At 31.0% G+C, this 25,277-nt stretch overlaps 1 protein-coding gene across 1 annotated transcript in view; it reads right to left on the reverse strand.

Annotated features, from left to right (window-relative positions):
• Nucleotides 1-25,277, reverse strand: part of LOC101234962 (receptor-type tyrosine-protein phosphatase F) — an 83,320-nt gene that overhangs the window by 39,603 nt on the left and 18,440 nt on the right. Inside the window, exons 3-5 of the mRNA XM_065818192.1 lie at nucleotides 19,008-19,265; nucleotides 11,614-11,874; nucleotides 8,824-9,108 (exon numbers count right to left, since the gene is read on the reverse strand). Coding sequence (XP_065674264.1) covers nucleotides 8,824-9,108; nucleotides 11,614-11,874; nucleotides 19,008-19,265 — 804 coding nt within the window. The remainder of the gene's footprint in view (nucleotides 1-8,823; nucleotides 9,109-11,613; nucleotides 11,875-19,007; nucleotides 19,266-25,277) is intronic.

Consider the following 25,277-nt stretch of genomic DNA (forward strand, 5'->3'; position numbering starts at 1 on the left):
TGACACTTAATTGAATGACGAGTAATACGAGAATGAATTTTAGTAGATGGCACAAGAGACGCTAGCTCTTTAGAGCAGTACCCATTATAGTATTTGTAGAAAAGAGAAAGAGAAGCAACATTATGATGATGTGATAATAATGGTTGAAGGTTGGCTGCAAGAGCAGGTCAAACTATGTTTACAATGCGTTTTTGCACCTTGTCTAAAAGAGAAAGGGCATCATTAGAAGATCCGCCCCAGATATGGCAACAGTATTCCATACAAGGCCGGATTTGAGATTTATAGAATTTAGAGAGAATAGAATCCAGAGTAAGAAAGTGGCGAGCTCGATAAAGAGATGCAACCTTAGCAGATGCTAATTTTGCAACCGATTTGATATATGGTTTCCAAGAAAGATTGGAAGTAAGAGTTAATCCTAGAAGATGAAGAGTAGGTGACTCATCGAGTACATCATCGTTCATAAATATAGGAAGATCTAAATTATTGCGATAACGATTGGCTGAAAAAAATTGAGTTTTATCTGAATTAAAGTTCACCAGCCACTGTGAGCCCCATGCTGTAGCAGAAGTGAGATCCTTTTCAAGCTCAAATGCCCCCTCCAAGCAATCAGAGGGTGTTGGTTTCTTATCACGACAAGAATAAATGGTAGTATCATCAGCAAACAATGCCACCTTAGATGTGAGAAGATCTGGAAGATCGTTAATGTAAATTAAAAAGAGTATAGGGCCAAGGATAGAACCTTGAGGAACCCCTGAAGTTACAGAATAAGAAGAAGAGTGTTGTCCATCGAGGACAACTTTTATGCTACGATTGGAAAGGAAGGATTCAATGATCTTAAAGATGTTGCCGGATACACCATAAGAAGAAAGCTTATGGAGAAGACCAGCATGCCAAACTTTATCAAACGCTTTTGAAATGTCAAGAGCGATGGCCTTAACCTCTCCACCTTTATCTAATGCACGATAAAACCTGTCAGTTATTACTGTTAGCAAATCAGCTGTAGAATGAGAAGATCGAAATCCATATTGATGGTCAGAAAGTAAGTTATTAGATTCAAGATGAGAAATTAAGTGTTTGTTAATTAAAGATTCAAAAACCTTGCTTATGATAGGAAGAAGACTTATGGGACGGTAGTTAGACGAATCAGATCGCTCCCCAGAATTTTTGAAGATAGGGATAACAGATGCCGCTTTCCAGCAGGCTGGAAAGCAAGACTCTGATAAGCACTTGTTTAATAGTTTTGAGAGTATAGACGACAGCTCCGGAGAACATTTCTGCAAGACAATAACAGGTATGTTGTCCGGGCCACAAGCTGTAGAAGAGTCTAGGCACGAAATCACTTTAGATATAGATGCTGGAGTGATATGAATGTCAAGCAATGGATCAACCTGTTTGTTGGCAATATCAGGTAGAAAGCAACTAGTGGAAACAAGAGATGATATTAATGAAAAGTTTTTAGCAAACAATTCAGCTTTGTCTTTAGGTGAGGTGACTAAGTCTGAACCATACAAGAGAGGTGGAATTATAGATTTGCCCTTATTATTGATATTATTAAAGATTCTCCAGAAGTCACGAGAGCCTAATTTTTGAGATGAGATACGAGATTTCATGACCTGAGAATAGCGGGTTTTGGCATTAGACAAAACCTTTTTACAGTTGTTTCTAGCAGTAATAAACAGACGTCTGTTTTCTGGAGAATTGTTTTGCTGATAAATATGGAAGTAACGGTTTCGATTAGCAATCGCAGCAGCACAGTGTGAGGAAAACCATGGAGGAGAGTGAGGCTTGACCTGGAATCGTCAAGAGGGAATAAAAGATTCCATGCCAGCCTGAATCCACGAAGTTATGTAAGAAGCACATTTGTCAACAGGAAGTTGAAAGATTTCTACCCAAGGGCCATCACGAAGAAAATCACGGAAAGAATCCCAGTCAGCTTTACTGTAGTTGTAAGAGGTTCGATAATAGGGGTATTCAGGTGATGAAGAAGAATGAGATATTAGTTTTAAAGAGATCAAACTGTGATCAGAAGCACCTAAGGGTAAATGTGGAGAAACTGAGCACTGACTAGGATCAGAAACAAGACATAAGTCGAGTAGAGAAGGTAAATGATTAGGGTTGTCAGGAAAGCGAGTTGGAAAGTTGACTATTTGAGTTAGGGATTGAGAAAGGCAAAAGTTGTGGGCTTTAATGCCTGCAGAGTCACTGACACTAGAGCCAAGCCATTCAGAGTGGTGAGCATTAAAGTCACCGACAACAACTATATTAGCTGATGGATAAAGAGAGAGGGCTTGGTCAATATGATCAGAAATAACATCAAAAAGAGTGCAGTCTTGAGATGAAGGAGAGCGATATAGAACAAAGAGAAAGGCAATAGAGTGAAGTGGTGCTAAACGAAAGCACATGAAAGAATAGTCTGTGGATTCAAACCTAGTTTCACGACAAACAGGTGAATTCTTACAAATGTAAATGCCCAGACCAAGCATGTGTCTATTGGAGTCTTTAAGAATCAGAGGAAGATAACCATCAACACTAAGATCACAAGATGAGACAGCCGAACTCAAATTAGTCTCACAAAGAGCAAGTAGGTCTGGTGAACTTTGCAAGAGATAAGACTCAAAAGAAGAAAAGTTACTTCGAAGACCACGAATATTAGTGAATGATAGGTTTAGAGAACTTGGTGATGATAATGGTTTTTTGTGTTTTATAGTTTTTGGTACTTAATTCATTTTTAAATTAGATTGAAGAACTTGACTCAAAGCATAGATAGTACTCAGAACACCGTTTAATAGCCAAGCAATTACCTCATTACTACTAATAAACCCTAAGCCATAACAAAGGGCTCCAAATGTGGCCTCCGCAATGCACACCAAAAGTACAAACAGGGACACCATCCATGCGCAACATGGCACTGTTAATACTTTGATATTTTTCAGCTGTTGATGGAATCAGCCTCTTTGAGAGCTGCCACAGAGTTCGGGAAACCTGACTACCAGCCGGCCTCAGAACCATAAAACTGAGTTTTAGAGCTGTACCCTCATAAGGAGATAATAGAATGAGTTGCCTAGTCATAAAAACAGTGACACAAGCAAACCCATGCATTGAATCAAGAAGATCCAGCATTCAACATCCTAAGCTGGAAACAATGTATTAAAAATACATCTGCGCCAGCCTAATAGATGAAGAAGGGGTGCGAGGCTGATCAACAGATAGAATCTGTATACCCCTTAAGTCTTTGCCTAGGAGGCCTTCTACAAGACAGTAGCTGGGTGCATTTAACATCTGCCCAAGATGAGTATTTTTATCGAGACACCATCTCTAGCCTTTACTCAACCAAGAGCCCCAAGGCAGGGGGTGTTTTATATCGGAGTTGGCATCTCCTAGCCTTTGCCTAAAAAGGCGTATCCTACAAGGTAGCAGGACATGAAGCAGATTGTACTGGGTTACATGTTACCAGTAGCAGGATAACCTGATCTGACAAAACATATTACAAATTTTACAAAACATATTACAAAAATAGTTATTTATTTAAACAACCATGGCAACCATGATTTATACAAAAAAAAAATTTGGTTTATGAATATATTTATGTTAATAAAAAGAATATTAACAATATCTTTCCTTATAACATAAAAAAAAATATATCATTTTCTTGATGATATTTTTAAACAAAAAATAATACTATTCCTGGGACAGGAAGTTTCCATCAATTTATACCATCTTCTCATTCAATTATAAAAATAAAAAGGGTACCTGATGATGATGATTTTGCTCTAACATTTGACTTCCTCAAAAAACAAAAATATGAAATTATAAAAATTGACAATCTTATGATGTCACAATATCTATTTTGCAAATGCGACAATTTTTATTGACTTGGTATGGTTTCTGAAGTTGATAAAGAGAATGATGATTTTATGGTAAAGTTTATGCATCCACATTATCCAAGTCCATCGTACTACTGGCCAATTTAGGTTCTAGTAGAGAAATATGACTGAAAATTGGTACCTGACCACTTTTAAAGGTGTAGAATACAAAGATGAATAGAAATTAACCCAATTCCTAATATTTTATAATAATTTTTGAATTTTAAAATGTCAACAGTCCTTTTTTTTTTTGTAACCATAATTTGCATTTCACTTATTTCTGGAGTTGCCTTACTCTCATTGTGAAATAAGATGTTTTGGAAAAGTTTAGAACTCTGAAAGAAAATAAAAAATTATATTGCTTTGCATAACTTGTATATTTATGATAAATATTTTCAAAAGTATACATGGAAATATAATTTACTATACAACACATTGAAAAAATAATTTCTTTTTTTATTATTCTAACAATTAGGTATTATTTCAAAATATTGGTTGCATACTAAAATTTTAGGTTACATTCTCAAATATTGTGTTAAAAAATAAGAAACTAAAATGCAAACTTTTTTGAAAAATATTAAAAACCTGCTTTATTAAAAAAAGCTCAAAAATAAAAATGAAAAGGAATAACCAAATTTTACTAAAATAGAAGCTTATATCATTTAAATAATGAAAGTAAAACATTATTCAACTTTCACTGAAAAAATAAAACTTGTTCAAATAGAGTTTCATCATCTTTTGAGATTTGGTACTGACATCCAGAAGATGTTGAAGGTGTTATAACAAGAGAAATGACATTCATTCTTGACACCCAGCTATTATCATCCCGCTTTTTTATAATTTCATATTTTTGTTTTTTGAGGAAGTCAAATGTTAGAGCAAAATCATCATCATCGGATACCCTTTTTATTTTTATAATTGAATGAGAAGATGGTATAAATTGATGGAAACTTCCTGTCCCAGGAATAGTGGTTGCTATTAAAAGTCTATCAGTAAGTTTACTTCTGACTAACTCCATTTTTTCAGAAGTGACGTACACAAATGTCATCCCACTGATTGACTTTTGACAGTATTCAAACATTGCTTGAGAAGACAGCATATGACCTGTGATTGGACTCTGCAAGCTAGCTGTTGCAACAAGCCTTTTAACAGTGCCACCTATTCCATCGCATGGAGATTTGCCATGGTTTATTGCAAAGAAATTCCAGATGCAACGAACAGAAAAATCTTGAGTGTGGTGACATAAATTGTAAAAATGTTTGCAGTTTTATACTGCCCTGCACAGCCATCAGGAAAATAATGAGTTTTTATAATTGTGGGATAAAGATGAGTTTTTATATGATTAATGGTTTTATGCATAACTTCGTTGATAAATCCAACAGCATGATTCAAATCATCTGAAATTGCACAAAATGAAGATATTTCCAATTTCACTTTCTTGTTGTAGATGACAATTGGATGAAGGTAACATTGACTCTTGCTCCAATGGTAACTCTGTATCTCGTCTTGTACTACAAAAGTGTAATTCTCCGCAAAATCAGCTAGTACAATAGCGTCATCAATACTAATTGTTTCTTTAAGATGTTTTTATTTGCTAGATTGTGATTTTGCTATAAATGAATGAGAAGTAATACTATCAAGTTTTTCACACAGGAGCTCTATGAATTCATTTAATGGAAATTTTATTGTTAATAGTTCAGTTCTATCTGTTGTTGTCCACTTTTTAAAATCCACTGACTGTTCATTTTTGTCACTGTCATATTGCTCTTTTGGATCATCATTTTGTGTGAGATACTGCTGGAAATAATATTGGGCTGCTTGTATGCTAGGACAACTATTGCATTGGTGAATCATGCAAACTTTAGATTTACTGCTGCAGACAATCTTTTCAATGATTTCATGGTAAGATATTTCAAGGCCTATAGCACTCAACATTAATTTAACATTTTGGTGCATTGTACACACACAAACAGAATGTGTACCTTTTGGACCAGCAAGGATGCACCATTTAGGCCAAAGGCTGCAAAATTTAGAAAATTATGGCCTGGGTACTTTGTCTCATATGCCACATTGAGCTCCTTTAAGTTATACAAAATCAATTTTTTTGACATGTATTTTTTTTTCCCAACACTTACATAGTCTTTTTTACCTGGCATTTGCCTTGAATACTTATCGCCACAGTAAAAAAGCTTTACAAGTTCTATAACATCTTTACTGACTCAATGCAGTTCAACCACATCAGGATATGCTATGATGCCTTTTTGGTCACGTAAAAACTTTGCATTTTTGTGTTTGGAAACTGAAAACTCTTTTGCTGCTTTTCTGATAGACCAAGACTTTGGGGTTAATATCAAAATTTGAAGTTGCTGCCTTCTGTTAGAAACCTTAAGTTTTTCTTTCATGCATTCTACAAGGAAGTCTAGATCGCCAGCTTTGGTTTGAATTTCCTTTAGAACTTCATTTTTGGGGCAACAAGATCGGATTCAGTAACATCCAGAGCAGTTGCAAGCTTCTTAATAACTGCTTCTTCAACTTGCTTTATCTTTCTCTTTCCAAGTGAAGGCTTGTCAGAGGTTTTGGGTAAATAAACTTTTAGAGGAGACACTTCAAGTTTGCATAAACTACTGTTGAGCAATGATCTTGTTGATTCCAGTATAATTTCTTTTTCCATATTATCTTCAGTTAATTTTATCTCCAACTTGTTCTCTTCTGATTCTTCACTTGATGCTAATTTATGTCTGCATTGTGGACAAAGTTTTTCACCTTGAACTACGAATTTGCCTTTACTGCATAGGTACTTTGCTGTATCCAAGTTGATTTCACGAAGAATACCTAAAAAAAGGGAAGAACTCTTTTAAAATGTGTAAAAATTTTAATAAAACCTTAAAAAGTTTAAAGTTGTATCACATTTAATAGTGCACTTTCATAAGTCAGCTAAAAGGTTAAATATAGCTAAAATAGAATTTGGCTGCCAATAATTTCATTATTGTAACTTACAACATTTTCATAAAACTAAAAGTTATGATTATTATAAATACATTTTATAAATTTGTTATGAGTATTAAATGGATTGCAGCACCGTGTTAATTTAGTTGTATAACACTTCAAATAAACATCTTTATGATGGAGACAAGTTGTTGGTTTGACATTTATTATTGAGAGCCCAGTCCTCCACATTAATATTTCTCTTTCATATTTAGGAATATCTTCAAAAGGTTCAATTCCCAGCAACAATGTATATGTTGTGAGATGACATTTACTTTCTAAGTTGATTCCAATGGAGCACTACTGGCTGTTTGCCATGATTAAGAAAGTGAATTACCAAACAAGATTTAATAATTATTTAATCTAAAATTAAAATAATTTTTTTTATTGAAATTTGTTATTGTTAACTGTTGTTTCAAACTATATTTAGACAACATAACTGATGTCCCAAAACTATATTTAAACATCACAGCAGGTGTTGCAAAACTATATTTTTCATGATAATTCACTTCACAAAACTTTACTTATATATCAAAACCAACCTTAATAAATTGTTTCTACACACCACAATTGAACTCATGAGAGTCAGGCAATTTGTGAAAATGTTACCTTGTTTTATGGTTAAGTAATATTATACCATTTTAAAATTCAAAAATTATTCTAAAATATTAGGAATTGGGTTAATTTTTCTTCATCTTTGTATTCAACACCTTTAAAAGTGGTCAGGTACCAATTTTCAGTCATATTTCTCTACTAGAACCTAAATTGGCCAGTAGTACGATGGACTTGGATAATGTGGATGCATAAACTTTACCATAAAATCATCATTCTCTTTATCAACTTCAGAAACCATACCAAGTCAATAAAAATTGTCGCATTTGCAAAATAGATATTGTGACATCATAAGATTGTCAATTTTTATAATTTCATATTTTTGTTTTTTGAGGAAGTCAAATGTTAGAGCAAAATCATCATCATCGGATACCCTTTTTATTTTTAAAATTATAATAAAAAGTATCGCTATAAAATCTATAATAGAGAATAGCGGCCAAATAATGAAATTTTCTGTCTAAATTTCAAAATGACATATCTTTATTATGCTTTAAGTAACCAAAACCATCTTTTTTATAAAGATAGCCTAGGATCACCTACTTCATTTGAAAAAAAAAATCAAATCCATGAGACTTGGGCAAATCTAGGAATTAATAAAAGCGCAACCCATGGTAATAGAACAAAAAATTTGACTGACCATTTTAAAATAAAAAAATAACTATTGAAAAATTTAAACCACTATTTTATCTACATTTTTGAATTCAGCACCCTCAAAAATGGTCAGGTACCAATTTTTAGCCACATTCTTCCACTAGATCTTAAATTATTCAATTAATAGTACTACTACAAAGTTCATAATGGCAGAAGTGGAAAAAAATAGGGCATTTTAGGCTGAATTTCAAAATGTCATAACTTTTGAACCGTTTGGATTTGGGAGCTCAAACTTTACTTTTTTTTTTATATATTGATAGGTACCACTGGTTCAACTTTGAAAGCAATCTGAGAGGGTGACCAAAAAATTTCAATTTTTTGTCCCACTTTTACATGGAATTATCTAATATATACTTTGCAACTTTTAATTCAAAATCCTATAAATTCTTTTTTTTATGTATATTTAACAAAAGCTAAAGAAAATCCTACAGTTGACATGGTTATAAAGTTGCACACTCTCTTGCACATTATAAAGTTGCACATTCTCTAGCACATGATAAAGTGGCGCACTCTCTTGCATGTAACTTTTTAAGAAACACCAGTTCCTGTTTTTAAAAATTTACAGCAGATCATTTTAAAATAACCTATTTAAATGTTATCTGATTATTTTGTGAAGAAAATGAAATTTATAATTTTTAATGGTTATTTTTATTATTAATTTTATGAAGTTTTTTTTACACAAATTAACTTATTATTATAAAAAGCAATGCACCTGCTGCAGATGTTTTAAATTTTTGAATTTGGTCATCTGAAGTAAAAAACTCATTTTGAACTGTTATATTAACAGTATATTCAGTGTAAGGTTCCAGGTTGTTTATTTCATACATAGTGAGAGATGAATTTAATGCAATATTTATGGGGTTGGAACCACTATACCAATATGATAAACACAGTTTTTTTAGGACACCATTGCCAAGATTTGTTGGAATTACATAAGATATCATGGCAGATCGAGCTGTAAGATATATGATAGAAGCTTCAACAGCATCAGGTTTACCTAATAAAAAAATTGTGAAAAAAGCTAAAAGTAAAATAAATATTTAAAAATGTGAAACAAATAAACAAATATTTCATTAAATGGTTAACAATAAGCATACAAAAAATACTTATATAAAACTAATAAAAATAAAAATAAAAAAATAAACTTCTGTAATTAGTAAACAATTAACATATAAATCTTAGTTAACAAGAACAACTTTGAATCTTGCTGGTGACTTTTTTTGCAACATTCAAAAATAAATTTCAACATTTTAATCAAAATATAAGACTTATATATTCAGTTATTGACAATATTTATATATTCAATTATGTATTAAGAGTATTCAGTGCATTAATATATACTGACAGTGAGCTGTAAAACAAGACTTAATCAGTTGTGAATAAATTAAATAGTTTCCTACATCTTCTAAATGTTGCTCAAAGAGTTTAATATTGAAATGCTAATATTATACACAATAAGTTTAAGAATAACAATGATATACTTAGTCAATAAACTAAAGGTTATAGTTTAGATGATATGCTTTACCTCCCACAACATATTATTAGGTATAATTAATTATAATATTACCATAATTAACATAATTAATACTCTTTGCCTTATGTTGAAGGAGCAGTGTTCATTTTTCTTGGTTAAATGGAGTGTTTAACTCCTTTTATAAGAGCATATTATAAATAGGTAAATTTTGAGGCATAAGAAATGTATGTACATTGATATAATCTTTTTTAGATAAAAAGGATTGTATCAAATGTAGAGAAAAGAAATTATTTTACATTTTAAAAACCAGTTGCAAAATAAACATTTTACAACATTTCTATATAGTTTTGAGGATTTTCAATTGGAATAGTTTTTAGAATACTATTTGGAAGGGTTGTTCAGTACCATTACCCTAGTGGTTTGTAGTTGTCAAAACTGAACTTTAATTCGTAAAAGTATGTTTGAAAACTTCCCTGCTTACTCACAAAATCAAGCAGAAAATAGTTTCCTGGTAAAAACCAGTTTATTCGGCCAATGTAATTTGTTATGAAAAATTATTGCACTACACCTCCAAGTAATCTTACAAAATGCTTTTGGAAGAACTTCCATCACCATCATATTCTTTATTAAATAAAATATAAAAAAATGTATAGTAAAATAGATGTAGTAAAATCTGAAAAATTGTAACTTGAAAGTGACAAGTTGTCACAAGATGTCTGTATAATTTTTGATGAAATGTATTTACAGAAATGTGCAGAATACTCTTAATTTAAATAAATTTTTGTGGGGTATATATATTATTGGGTATAATATATGTGTATATAATATAAAAAAATTTAAAAACTTTACAGAAGTGTTGTTTGGTTTATGATAGTTTTAAAAATTAATAGAGTTGGTTTGAAAGATGAGATTGAATATTGAAACTTTATATATTTCTTTTATTAGTGGTTTTGTTGTGAGAGCTATTGTGTGTGATAATCATGCAAGTAATGTTTCTGCGTTTAATAAACTATCAGGATATAAATATGGCTTTGATAGCCTCTCAATTTTATTCAACTGCAGAAAAGTTTATTTATTCTATGATGCTGTGCATTTAATTAAAAATGTGAGAAATAACTTGAGAAATTACACACAAATACACCCTCTAGACATAAACGGCAATAATAAACCATGCAATTCTTGTTAAGTTCAAATTAACTAAAAACAAACTTATTAATAGAAATCTATGTGTGTAGAAATAATCTAGCCATCTAATTGGCTGACACTAAGACTGCATGGCACAGTTAATAGCTTGTGACTAAACAGCAAATTATTGTTCAAAATTTTCAGTTAATAACAAAAATTTTCCAATTTTTATTTTGTACAAATTTTTTATAGCGCTTGTGGATTATTTTATAGCCTTAGTTTGTATTTATAGCAATTGTGGAATATTTTTTGCCTTAGTTTGTATTTATAGCAGCACTTGTGGATTATTTTACAGCCTTAATTTTTATTTTTTTTTTAGATGCCTGAAGAAGTAATTTATTTTTTTTTTAGTAATTTTTTGTTATTTCTTCTCTAATAACATTAAATGTTTCTAATGTGTTTTACTCTTGAACTAAACTTTTTTTAGTTAAAAAAAAAAGTTATTATAAAAGTTTTTTAACTTTAAGGAGTTTGAAATTATTTTGCATGAAAACTTGGTTTTGATTAATTAGCTTAAGTTGAGCTTACTAAGAAGAAACAAAGCTTCATCAAATAAAATTTCAATTCTAATTCTATTTTATTCACTAAACTTACTAGTACAGGTTAAATTGAGATTACTAAAAAAAATGTCATTTAATGAAATTGTACTTCATTACTAATTCTATTTTATTGGCTAAATTTACTAGTACACCAATTCCTGAATTTTCATTTACCAAACTACAAGTAAATGAAAAAGTTAGTAAATTTAAAACTGAAAATAGAAACATTTAATTTAAATATTTTATTCTGAAAAATTACAAAGTCTTCAACTATTCTAATATTTGTAAATAAAAAAACACTTACTTATTTCAAATACATTTATGATAAGAGTGTCAACACCAACAACGTTATATGCCTGACATTTATAGTCTCCAAAATGGCTAGAAGTTGGCATTTGAAAGGTATATGAAAAGGTAACAGAATTTTGATGACCCAAAGGATTATTCCATCTGTATGTAGGTTCTGGAAAACCATCAGCTATACAAAGTAATGTCGTCGGTTTTGGATTATTTATGTAAGAACCAATTCTTATTGTTGATTTTTCTCTGTTAATTTTAGGTTCATCTACAATAAAAGTATTTAAATTTATGTTATATACAATAAAGGTTTATAATTTAAAACACACTAATATATACATATATTAGACCTGTTCAATTTTTATGTCATAAAAAAGTTTGACCAGAGGTGCACAAAATAAGCCTATTTTTTAATAAGAATTTTTTGTGCTTTTTTTTTTCAGATTTACCCCCATCAAGGCTGCAAGCAATCACTATTAAGTTGGGAGAAACTAAAAAACAAAGAATACACTTAAAGAGCAAGAAAACTGTTGACAGAAGACTTGAAAAGTTGTAGATTGTATGAGTCAAGAAAATATGAGGATGGAGGAGAGTTCTAAGGTGTTAAAGTGCCAAAAAAAACTAGACAAAAAAACTAGAAAAAAGTTTTTAGAGCATGCAGGGACAGATACAGTAAAAAAAATGAGACTTTGCTAAATGATGAGTCAAGCAACTTTATAATGATGCAACTTTATAACAATGGGAAAGAGGCTTGAGCTTAGCAGATAGAGCAGGTCCAACTATGTTTACAATGCATTTCTGGACCCTGTTTAGAAGAGAAAGAGCATCATTAGAAAAACATGCTAACACTATTCCATACAGGGGCAAATAAGAGGTTTCTAGAGGAAGAGAATGGAATCATGAGTAAGAAAATGAAACATTGATAAACAACCTTAACAGATGCTAACTATGCATTGTGCATACATGGTTTCCATGAGTGTAGTTAGTAGTTAAGGATAACCCGTGAAGATGTAAAGAAAATGACTCATCGAGAGGGCTGCCACTCATTAATATAGGAATGTTGACAGTATTGCAATAGTTGTTTGCAGTAAACAACTGACTTTTATTAGAGTTAAAAATCACAAGCCATCACAAGCTATCGCAAGCCCCAATCTGTAACAGAAGTGCAACCAGATTTAGTATCAGCTGTCTGTTCTAAGCGATTGAAAAAGAGAATACTTTTTTTAAAGACAGAAGTATAAAGTTGTAAGCAAATAGAGCCACTTTAGATGTAAGGTTCTCTGGAAGATCATTAATGTAGATAAGAAACAAAACAAGACCAAGAATAGAACCTTGAGGTACCCCAGAAGTTACTGGAAATAAACATGTTAGCTTTCGAGGATGACTTTAATAAAGCGGTTAAGAAGAAATGATTTGATAATCTCAAAAACTTTTCTAAATATGGAGAACACCAGCATTATAAACTTTATCGAAAACTTTATATATGTTAAGAGCTCTAGCCTCGCCATCTCCATCTAATGCACAATAAAATCTTTCAGTCTCCGCAGGTAGCTGAAGAGCAAGAGGATCAAAAATCATATCGATTGTCTGACAGTAAGTTATTCGACTCAAGAAGGGATGTCAGAAATTTATTGATCAAAGATCTAACAGGTAGAGGTTTAGATTACTAATAACAGATAGAGGACTGATCTAACGATAGTTGGAGGGGTCAGAGTTTTTAAAGATTAGAACCACAATGCCATTTTACATTAGGCAGGAAAACAAGATTTAGTCAAGTACTTACTAAATAGTTTAGAGAAAATTTAAGAAAGTTCTGGAGAACACTTTTGTAAAACTATGACAGGAATGTTGCAAGCTGTAGAAGAGTTTAACTGAGATACAATTTCAGCAACGGAATCTGGAGTGATTTAAATGTCTAACAATTGGTTAAACTGTTTAATTGGAATTGAAGGAAGAGTATGGGCATAAGATTTAAGAGTTGAATTAGAAAAAAAGTTCTTTGCAAATAATTCTGCTGTATCCTTAAAAAAGGTAATAAGATCAGATTAAGAAATTAAGAGATGGAATGCTAGACCTATCTTTGTTAATGACGCTGTAATAAATAAGCCAAGCATACCTATTGGAGTCTTTGCCAATCAACCATCAATACCCATCAATACTGAGATCCAAAGAAGAAACAAATGAACTCAAATTAGTCTCACAAAAAGCAAGCAAGTCTGTTTTGCAAGAGGTAAGATTCAAATGATGGAAGGTTACTTTGAAGTCCACAAATATTTGTAATTGGTATATTGAAACAGTTAAGTGGTGGGCATGATTTTTTATGTTTAATATTTAGGGTTACTTTGGGCATGATTTAAACTTAAAGAGAATTTGACTCATTCATAGATAGAGCACAGCATCCTAAGCAATAAGTTATGCAGTTGTCTTAGTCCGACTAATTAACTTAAGTCATAACTTTAGTCTCCTTATGTGGCCTTGACAATGCTTACTAAAAGAATTAACAGGGACATTATCCATGCACAACATGGGGCTGCTAATATTCAGATATCTTATAGCTGTTGATGGAATCAACCTCTCTCTTAAACCTTATTACCAGCTGGTCTTAGAACCATTAAACTGAGTTTTAGAGTTGTATTCTCATTAGGAGGTAACAGAAAAGGTTGCATAGCCACTATCAGGGTTGGGGTCAAATACATTTGATCAAATACAAATAAAAATACAAATGCATTAATTTTAGATTTTCAAAAAATAATTATCAAATACAAATTCAAATACAAGTACAAATATGTATTGTGAGTCAAGAAGATCCAGCATTCATCATCCTAGGCAGGAAACAATGTAACACAGGTTTACATCTACAACAGCTTAGCATAATTAGAAAATTTGAACATTTAAAAAATGTGTTAAAAAAACTTATCTAGACTAAACACAAGAGAAAACTAAAAGGAATTAACTAGAACTAAAACAAAAAAAATAAAACATATAAACAATAAAAAATAAAACCTAAAAAATGAATACACAAAGATTATTTAAACCAAGTTTTTAATTTGCAATAAAAAACTTCAAACTTTGTATATTTGAAAATGTGTTCATAATATTTTGGGAAACCTTTATAAAATAAAAAAACAACTTTCATTGTTTAAATAATTGTTTAAAAAATTCAATTTAAATTATATTTGTTTATTTTACTTATTTAAAATAGTTAGTTTCCATACAAATATAGGAAAATATTACTAAGTTACAGTTGAGCTAATACAGTAACTAAAACATCTCCAGCTATGTAAACAACAAATATATATATATATATATATATATATATATATATATATATATATATATATATATATATATATATATATATATATATATATATATATATATATATATATATATATATATATATATATATATCTTCTATAGCCAGTGGTCTACACTGGATTTTTAGATGTTTTGTGGGTTTGTGCAAACTCCAAACTTTTGTATATTTATACTTATATCAAAAAAGAATGTTTTGCAAAGAATTGGGGTGATTGGAGCCTGGGAACAAAAAAAACCCTAATTTTTGGGCCCACCCAGCCCTTAACCTGGGAGCAACAAGTTTATAAAATATTTTCATCAACAAATTTCAACTTTCATGCAATAATCTCTTATTTTTCAAAAACTATGACCATATAAAGTTTTAACCCTCAATTTGAGGGGGCTATAAACATTGCAGGCTCATAAAAACTGAACACTAAGAGATTAATGCATGTAACTTGAAATTTGTTGATGAATATGAATTTAGATAAAAATAGTAAAGAAAATATTTTATAAATTCGTTGCTCCCACATTAAGGGCTGGGTAGGCCCAAAAGTTTTTTGATACAAGCATAAACATACAAAAGTTTGGAGTTTGCACAATGCCTGTAAGTGTCAAAACTCGAACATCTAAAAATCCAGTGTACACCACTGATAGGGTATTTAGATAAGCATTTGCTCACTTTTTTTGCTTACCTTTATAACATAAGGTGTTTTTAGAAAAAGAAAAAAAAGAGAAAAATAATGAAAGAAAAGATTGCTGCCCCATCCCAAACCCTCAGTTGATGTAGCAGCACTCTGCTGTGAGTCAGGTTACTTGTCAGTCGATGTATGTACTGAAGCCCCCAGCATTTCAGTGTGATGTCAGAGTGCTCATCTAAACAAGCAACTCAAGTTATATATATACATACATATATACATATATATATATATACATATATATATACATATATATATACACACATATATATATATATAATAATATATAATATATATATATATAATAATATATAATATATATATATATATATAATATATATATAGTATATATATGTGTATATATATATGTATATATATATATATGTATATATATATATATGTATAGTATATATATATATATATATATATATATATATATATAGTATATATATATATATATATATATATATATATATATATATATATATATATATATATATATATATATATATATATATATATATGTATACCAATTAATCAGCATCAGAATCAGCTTAATTGTCCACTTTTTGCACAATCAGAATCTACATCGACCTTTAACCAATGCCATTTTAATATTTCTATCTTGCATTATGAAAATAGTTAAATAATAAATAAACTAAAATTTATGCAATACTTAGAACTATTTAGAGGAATTGGTGGCACCCCGGGCAAATGTAGTTGCAGCGCCCTCTCCCTCCAGTTATAATCGCATATATAAACTTTTTGTGCTGCAACCAATACTTTAATACTTACATCACCTACCACTCTACCATAAAGATAAATACAAATACATTCGAGCAATTCAAGAGTGCTTCTAATGGTAATAGTGTTGGTAAAAAAACAGTAGCAATCAAACTGACGTGTAGATTTTTCTTTGTTCAGTTCTTCTCCATTTTTATCTGAATTGTTTTTCACAGTCAGGTGTTCTAGTAATATTTTATAATCCTCTTTAAGTTTGTCCTTTGGTGGTAATTTTTTCAGGTCAAATAGGAATCCCCACTTTAACTCATATTTGAAGAACTTGTTTGTTCTGTCTTCTAAAGATAATTAAATTATGTCAATTAGGGGCAAAAAATATCACTTTTGAAAGACTTTTTTGTGCTAGGGAAGTGGCCAACGTTTGATTGATGCAGAAAAAGTTGTATAGATTCTCTAAGAAACTCCAAACAGCAATATAAACTTTACCAAATGATTTAGCCCTATCTGATATAACTACGCTCTAGCTATGGCAACCAAAGGGTGTAAATAAAGCATAAGGGTTTTTTGCTAAAATTTGAGCATGAATACCTTTTCAGATTGCAACCATATTAGACCCGTTGTTATAGCCTTGACCTCTACAGCTGTTTAGGTCTAGCCTATAAGACTTTATTTCTTCAATTAGAAGGTTAAAATGAGCTTTAACAGTTGACTATTCACACACTTCATATCCAATAAACCTTTATTCGATGATGAAAATTGCTTTATTTTCTTTATGAACATAGCAGATGGTTAAAGAAGTTTGGCCTTTGTGACTAAGGTCTGGAGTGCAATCCATAATAAATAAAAAATGCTTTCGACACTTTACCTCATTCACAATAGCCTCTTTTACATGCGAAGCTAAGAGGTTAATTACCTCATTTTAAATAATGACACTTGGCATTTGTGAACATCTTTCTCCATCTTCAATTCGCCGTAAATCCTCCATCAAAATTGGATCAAAATTGACCAAATAATTTGATAAGACCAAGAAAGTTCCCATTATTTTTAATGTACAGCTTTAATGAGCTTCCAAGGAATGCAATATTATGTCTGCCAAGTACATAACCATTGACACTATTGTTTCATTGTTAATTTTTTGGATAAGACCTTGATCGACAGCTTGTTCATTTTTTATCCTGATTGTTGCTTCGATCCATTTCTTATAACAACTGAAATGAGATAAAGATGCCGCTTTTAGGCTTGCTCTGTGAACTTTTTCCAGTTGTTGAAACCTTCTTTTTTCCCAAAATATGATTTTAGAGTTATGTCAAACAGATGAAAAGGAAGACAAATAAGCTGAATCAATTTTTAGAGAGTAATTAAGCCATCTCTTTTTACTTGTTCATCATTTCTTGCTACCCTGTATTGAAATTCACTTGAGAAATGACATTTTTTTGGTTTTCAGATATTTTTTATTGCTCTTCAGGAAAAGTAATGGACTCATTTTGATGATGCAGTTTCTCTCTTACAGTCAGCCGTTCCGGCCAAATGGAATTGTCATTAGATAAGAATCTGCAGTTGTCATTTCTGTGCGAAAAATCAGTTAATTGTAAAACTATCATCTGTTTCAACTATTATAGCCTTTAAATTACATTCAGGTTCTTTATTTTGTCTTTGATGCTTCTTGAGATTTTTGGCTACAAATGTCCAGGGATGAAGTTGATAAACATGTGGCAAAACTAGCTGAAAAAGTTGAACTACACAATAGAGGCTTACTTGCATTATCTTCCTCATGGTTAGATTAAGACAGAGTGGAGGTCTCACTAGATGTTTTTAAGGAGTTTTCATCACACAAAATGTTTGATTCACAAGGTTGTGAAGAACTTGGAGAAAAGAATTTATTAGTTATGGCGCTTTATTTATAATGGCTTTATGGGCTGCTTCACAGTCCTTGGCTAATTTTTTTCTTTGAAAACCTGGTTTTTTTAACATTTTCAATAAAAAAATATTCAAATTCAAATTAAGTAATAAAAACAGTGTAAAACTTTGTTTTCGTTTCTGGAAACATAAACTCTTCATAATGTAAGTCTTTTAATTCATCATTAAGGTCACTACTGATTACAGTTTACAACCCTTTTTATTACAACATTTTTATTTACTTACTTTCTTGTTGGTTTATTTATTTTATTGTCTGCGCAAAACAGACATGAGTTCAGCGTTAATAGTTAAAATTATTTAAAAAAGTAATTAAAACAAACAACGCAAAAAAAATCTTTACATAAATAACAAAAATTGCTAAAAAAACTTCTCAAAACAAATTTTACTTAGATTAAAATATTAAAATGCTATCGGTTGGAAAATCGGTAAATTAATAAAAACTGATTCCGATTGTGCAAAAAGTGGCTGATTAAGCCAATACTGATGCTGAATAATCGGTACATCACTAGTACATACATTGACTGAAATAGGGAGAACATGTGAGGAGTGCTGCTACATCGACTTAGGATTTTGGCTAGGGCAGACAATCTTTACATTATACCTTGATTTTTGTTTTACACTCAATTTATTTTAGATTTAATTAGGGATCCTACCTAATTACTACAGTGAAAGGATCTAATTTACTGTTAAAAAATTTTCAAATAATTCTTACTACTTACATTGAATTAAAACAAAAAATAATTCTTACATTGAATGATGATTTGAGATGTGCAGTTTATACTGCCAGCATCATTAGTAGCTAAGCAAATGTAAGCACCTGCATGCTCTCGCTTTGCTGATAACACTTCAAACTCAATTTTATCAAGTGCATTAGAAAGAGTCATCCCATCTTTCACTAATGTTAGGTTTGCTGCAGGTTTAGCTTCTGCACCACAAGAAAGTAAAAATTTGTCACGCTCATTAAAAGTATATACTGGTTGCAATTTGGTAATGAAAACCGGAAGAGCTGAAGAAAAAAATATATCAAATTCAAAACAAAATTCAAAACAGTTAAATACTATAAATTTTTTTATGTATTGTATAAATATTATGAAAATATATAACAGTTTTAATACTTATTTTTTATAAATGGAAAAAAAAGATTAATAATATTTGGAAAAATAATTTTATGTTATAAAATGAAAATGTTAATAACAATTAAAACTATAATTAACAATTATGAACAAAAAAAAATTTTTTTTCAATTTGTTTTCAATAATAGATTAAACAGATTTTCATTTTGTTTTCAATAATAGATTAAACAATATGTTTTATATTCATGCATTTTTAATTCAAAAACAATAGCAATCATATTTGTTTCAAAATTTCAATATACAAAACATTTATAAATGATTTAACAATAATATTATGTAAAATATTGGACAACATTGTACTTGAAAAACATAGCTGATATTTTTTGATATACAATTATAGTAATCCACATATTTTGAAATTGTTATAGCATAATATAATCTATCCAAATCATCACTTTCTTCATTCTACCCTGTGTATTTTTAGATACCAGGGTTAACAAAATAAACTTTTTACTAAGTAGTTACAATGTTGTGATGAGGGGGGAGGGGTTAAAAATGGTGAAAAATGGTGAATTAATTTATGGACAATCCCTTACTAATTTTTTTTTTTTTAAATATCTTTGCTTCCAAAAAGGTTACAAGCAACCACTAATTAGAGTCGTAAGAAAGTGTCGAGCTTGATAAAGAGATGCAACCTTAACAGATACTAATTTTGCAATCAATTTGATAAATGGTTTCCAAGAAAGATCGGAAGTAAGAGTTAATCCTAGGAGATGAAGGGTAGATGACTCATCAAGTACATTACCGCTCATAAATATAGAAAGAAATCTAAATTATTGCAATAATGATTGGCTGAAAAAAATTGAGTTTTATCAGAATTAAAGTTCACCAGCCACTGTGAGCCTCATGCTGTAGCAGAAGTGAGGTTCTTTTCAAGCTTAAATTCCCCCTCTAAGCAATCAAATAGTGTTGGCTTCTTATCATGACAAGAATAAATTGTAGTATCATCAGCGAACAATGCCACCTTAGATGTGAGAATGTCTGGAAGATCGATAATGTAAATTAAAAAGAGTATAGGGCCAAGGATTGAACCTTAAGGAACCCCTGAAGTTACAAAATATGAAGAAGAGTGCTGTCCATCGAGGACAACTTTTATATTACGATAGGAAAGGAAGGATTCAAAGAAAGCATGTAGTGGAATGGAACGAGCAGCTGAAAGAGAAAACGGAGTTGGCAGTTAAAGAAGTAACAATTCCTTTCTCTGCGGTGAATATGGAGACCTTTGCTGTGCTAGGTATTACGACGCGGACTCAGGAGGCTGTGAGGAAAATTCGCTATACGGATAGTTACAAATCTATCCTGACTGAAGTACGCGCACAAGTTAACGAGTGGAGGAAGTGCTGCAAGCTAGTGATGAGAGTCAAATAACGCTTTTAGTTAACGCAGGCAGGGGAGCAGAATTACAACCTGCTGTGATTAATATAACTGATGAAACCGAATTAGTTACTGATGCTGATGAGGTAAAAATGGTAACATTGAATTCAACCAATGAAGAACAGCCTATCAATGCGCTGGTGGAACCGGCTGTAATTGAGGCGGACCTGGAAAGACAGGATGCAAAATTATATCTCGCATTGCTACATCAAAGCAATTGCACAAACGAAGCTGACCATTGCATATAGCAGGGGAGAAGTTGATTGGTGTAAGACGAAAAGCAGGCTTTTTAGAATCTCAAGACATGCCCGGGGTTTAAGACAACCTCAAAGGGTGGAGAATTGGGAGTTTCCAGAGAGATTCAGACCTAACAGGAACCTTCGTAAATGGAGGAAGCTTTCATTCTTGCAAAGTTGCTATCGAACAAGGAAGGAAACTGTTAGTAAGATTCTTGATGGTACTTTTAAGGACACACCAGAGGAAGAGCCCAGAGCCCAGAGTTGGAGGAAGTACAACGTGTGTACGTTGACTGGCTAGAGGTAAGAACTCAGCTGGATACCACTAGGACAGGGTATATAGATGAAAGATTCAACTTAGTAAGCTATGGTCGCATTGCGATCAGGGAGGTACAAGATGCAATCAGTGCAAGCAAGAAGGATGCCTCAGGGGGTCCGGACGGCTTGCTCCTACAGGATATGAAAAAGGCGAGCCCACGCCAATTGTGTATTATCTTTAATATGTGGTACTTGCATGGAATCCCTGTAGTGGAAAATAGGTGCCGAACAATACTCTTGCATAAGGGTTGCGAGAAGCATCTAACATCAAACTACCAAACTGTGACGATTGGCAATACGCTGAATAGGGTGTACGCTAAGATCTGGGACAGACAGATCAGAAAAAACCTGCAAGTTCATGTGAGACAGAAAGCATTCATCCCGCTGGATGGGTGCTTTGAGAATGTAAAAACCATCCAATGCATTCTCTAGTCTTACAGAAGGAGCAGGCGGGAACACAATGCCATATTTGTCGATCATGCAAAAGCGGTTGATACGATTTTGCACGACTCGATAGAGAAAGCATTGTTAAGGAAATGCATACCGCGAAGTGTGATAAAAGTGGTAGACAGTTTATATGCGGGAGCTGTCACAAGCATTACGGTCGCGAAAACAAAGACTCGACCTATATGTATAAATTCGGGGGTGAAGCGGGGTTGCCTGCTGTCTCCCTTGCTGTTCAATCTAGTAATAGATGAACTAGCTGAGAGATTAGAAGCAACTGGCTGCGGTCTAGAGCTAAAAGGTCACATCGTTTCTTCCGTGGCTTTTGCTGATGACTACGTGTTGTTGGCGAAGGAGTTGAAATAAATGTGTTAATGAACATGTGCAATACGTTCTTTGAGGAGAAGGGTTTAGCTGTAAACCCAGCAAAGTGTCAGTTGTTACGCACTTTGCCTGTAAAAGGCAAAGGGTCCATAAAAGTCCTTACGAGGACGCATAGATGGTGGAAAGTTAATAACCAGGATGTTGAAATCCCATCTATGACATACAAAAGTATTGGAAAATATTTTGGGGCAATGATTGACCCAGCTGGTAAGATTGCTCTTCCGATTGAGGAATGGAAGCTTTGGCTAACCAGACTAAGGGATTGTAAGCTCAAACCTGATCAAAAAGTGAAAGTGCTAAAAGAGGTAGTTTGAGAAAGGCAAAATTTGTGGGCTTTAATGCCTGCAGAGTCACTGACACTAGAGCCAAGTCATTCAGTGTGATGAGCATTAAAGTCACCAACAACAACAATATTGGCTGATGGATACTTAAGTAAATTATACTTTCTATCAATATTACTGCTTTAATTCATCAATTAATACATCATTATTTAATGTTCTGTATATAAAAACAATCTGTTCCGCTTTTACTACTCCCATCTTATTTCTTAACTTGGTTTAAACTATGGTTTAATCCAGCTTTAAAATATATATGTACATATATATATATATATATATATATATATATATATATATATATATATATATATATATATATATATATATATATATATATATATATAAATATATGTATGTATTTATTTTATATATATATATATATACATATATATATATATATATATATATATATATATATATATATATATATATATATATATATATATATATACATAAATATATATTTATATATATACATATACAAAACAAGGTCTTGTTTTAAATATATATATGTATATTTGAAACAAGGCCTTGTTTTAAATATATATATATATTTAAAACAAGGCAGTGTTTTGTATATGTATATATTTATAAAGCGCTCCCTTCATAAGCGAGAGGTTCCGAGTTCGATCCCCACCACGTCCCTGGTAGTACCGCGCTCAACTTGTTTGTCCGCGCATGGGCCTTGTTTGTCAAGGTTCGTGTTTTGGAGTTCTAGAGTTGAGAGAGGGTTATAACAACTATTAAGTAGCCTCCTCATCTGTAGTGGCCTTCTCAGCCTTGAGGAGGTGAATAACAAAAAAAAAATATATATATATATATATACATATATATATATATATATATATATATATATATATATATATATATATATATATATATATATATATATATATATATATATATATATATATATATATATATATATATATACTATAGAGTATTAATTTGTTACACTATATCTGTTAATGTAACAAATTATTACCCTATATTTGTTACATTAATTGAAGAGACCATCTGTAAACACGCAAAAATAAATATTTTTTTTTTTGCGCCATCTGCAAAAAGTCCCAAAAATAAAAATTTTGAGTTAATTCTATTTCCACATTCTATACACTGAAATCTATCATATATTTAAATATCAGATCAATTTAAAAATTTTTGGTCCAATAAATTGAAAAGAAAATATCAATTTTAACTAGAAGTAGTTGAGTTTTTTGTAGTTTTCTTAAAATCAGTTTATTTGGACTTAGTGCATTTTTGAAAATGCGCTCCTCAATTTATACAGCGTTTTCAGAAAAAGAAGAAAAAACAAAGAATAATGAAAGAAAAGATTGCTGCCCCATGCTAAACACTTGATCAATGTAGCAGCACTCCCTTGCAGCAGCAGGCTATAAGATAGTCAATGTATGTACTGAAGCCCCCTGCAACAGGCTATTTCAGTGTGACGCCAGAAATGTTATCTGAACATGCATTCATAGTTACATTAAGTATTTAAATGAAAGATATAGTTCTATTTGTAAACATAGGCCTACTTTACTTTTCTGCTGTAAATTTAAAAATACTTAACCTTCGAGCGGGTGCGCCAACATAAAATAACAGCTAAGTTTTAAATTTTCTAATAAAATGTCTACATACGTGCAGTTATAAGAATAACTCATATTTATTCCGGAAACAATGTTTATAGGGCCAGTAGAGACATGATTTGCTTTTTATGTCTCAATATCTACTCTGCAGTGCTCCATATGTGAATGAATGTGTTTTGAATATAGTTTACAATGCGCAACTGCTAGCGTAATTATTGCAATAATCTTCATATCAAAATTAATTAGATTAATTTTTTTTTTTTTTGGATAAATAATCTTGGAACAAACTTAATACTTTTAAATTTTTCTTGTAGAGAAGGTTAAATGTCACATAATAAAAAACCTCCTACAGAGGCAGGACTCCAAAATACTGTAGAGTGAAAGACGAAAGTGTTGATGAAAAAGTCGAAAGTGATAGTGAGTTTAGAGACAAGAATAATGTTAAAATAATTTACACTAATAATGTTGTTGTTATTTTCGGTGAACTTTACCAGCAAATTTGGTTTACCAAAAGTATTTTTAATTCCCTTAATAAAAAAATTTCACTAACTTATTTTAAAGTATAGTATTTATTATTTATTAATATGTAAAGTTTTTTGTAACTTTCCTAACTTAAGATAAACAGTAAAAATAGTTTTGAATAATAAGAAAATCCAAACTATAGAATAACTAAAGTCAATTAAAAAACAAAGTTTTATTTAAGTTTTGTATAAATAATCTTGCTTGTTAACAACAACTTTTTTAAACATTTAAAAAAAAGACAATGTTTTCAATCAACTTAATTCATTTCTTCTTTGTGCGTACTAATTACATTCATTAACATAATTAGAAGCATAGCATAATAAAACTTCATTAACAAATAATGAAATAGTATTTTATAACTAGTCAGATAAACTGTTTTGAATTTCCAAAAATCCAAAAAATGTAAAAATTTGATATTTCAATACTTTTTCAATATATTGCTAAATGTAGGACTTAATGAATGTTTCTTGTTGTAGATTGTGGTTTTGTTGTAGATTGAATGTTTTTTATCTTGAAATGTATGTAAAAATATAATTTTAACAAATATTTAGGTAAATTTACATTGTGTTCCGTTCTAGTGACATCAATATATATGTTGGTTCAAGAATATCAATCTCACAACAACTTGCACTTTTAAGAAATTTTATTGTTTAAGAGATGTTTGTTCAAATATCAATCCTATA

This window comes from Hydra vulgaris, chromosome 14 (genome assembly GCF_038396675.1).
Source record: "Hydra vulgaris chromosome 14, alternate assembly HydraT2T_AEP".
Lineage (NCBI taxonomy): Eukaryota > Metazoa > Cnidaria > Hydrozoa > Anthoathecata > Hydridae > Hydra > Hydra vulgaris.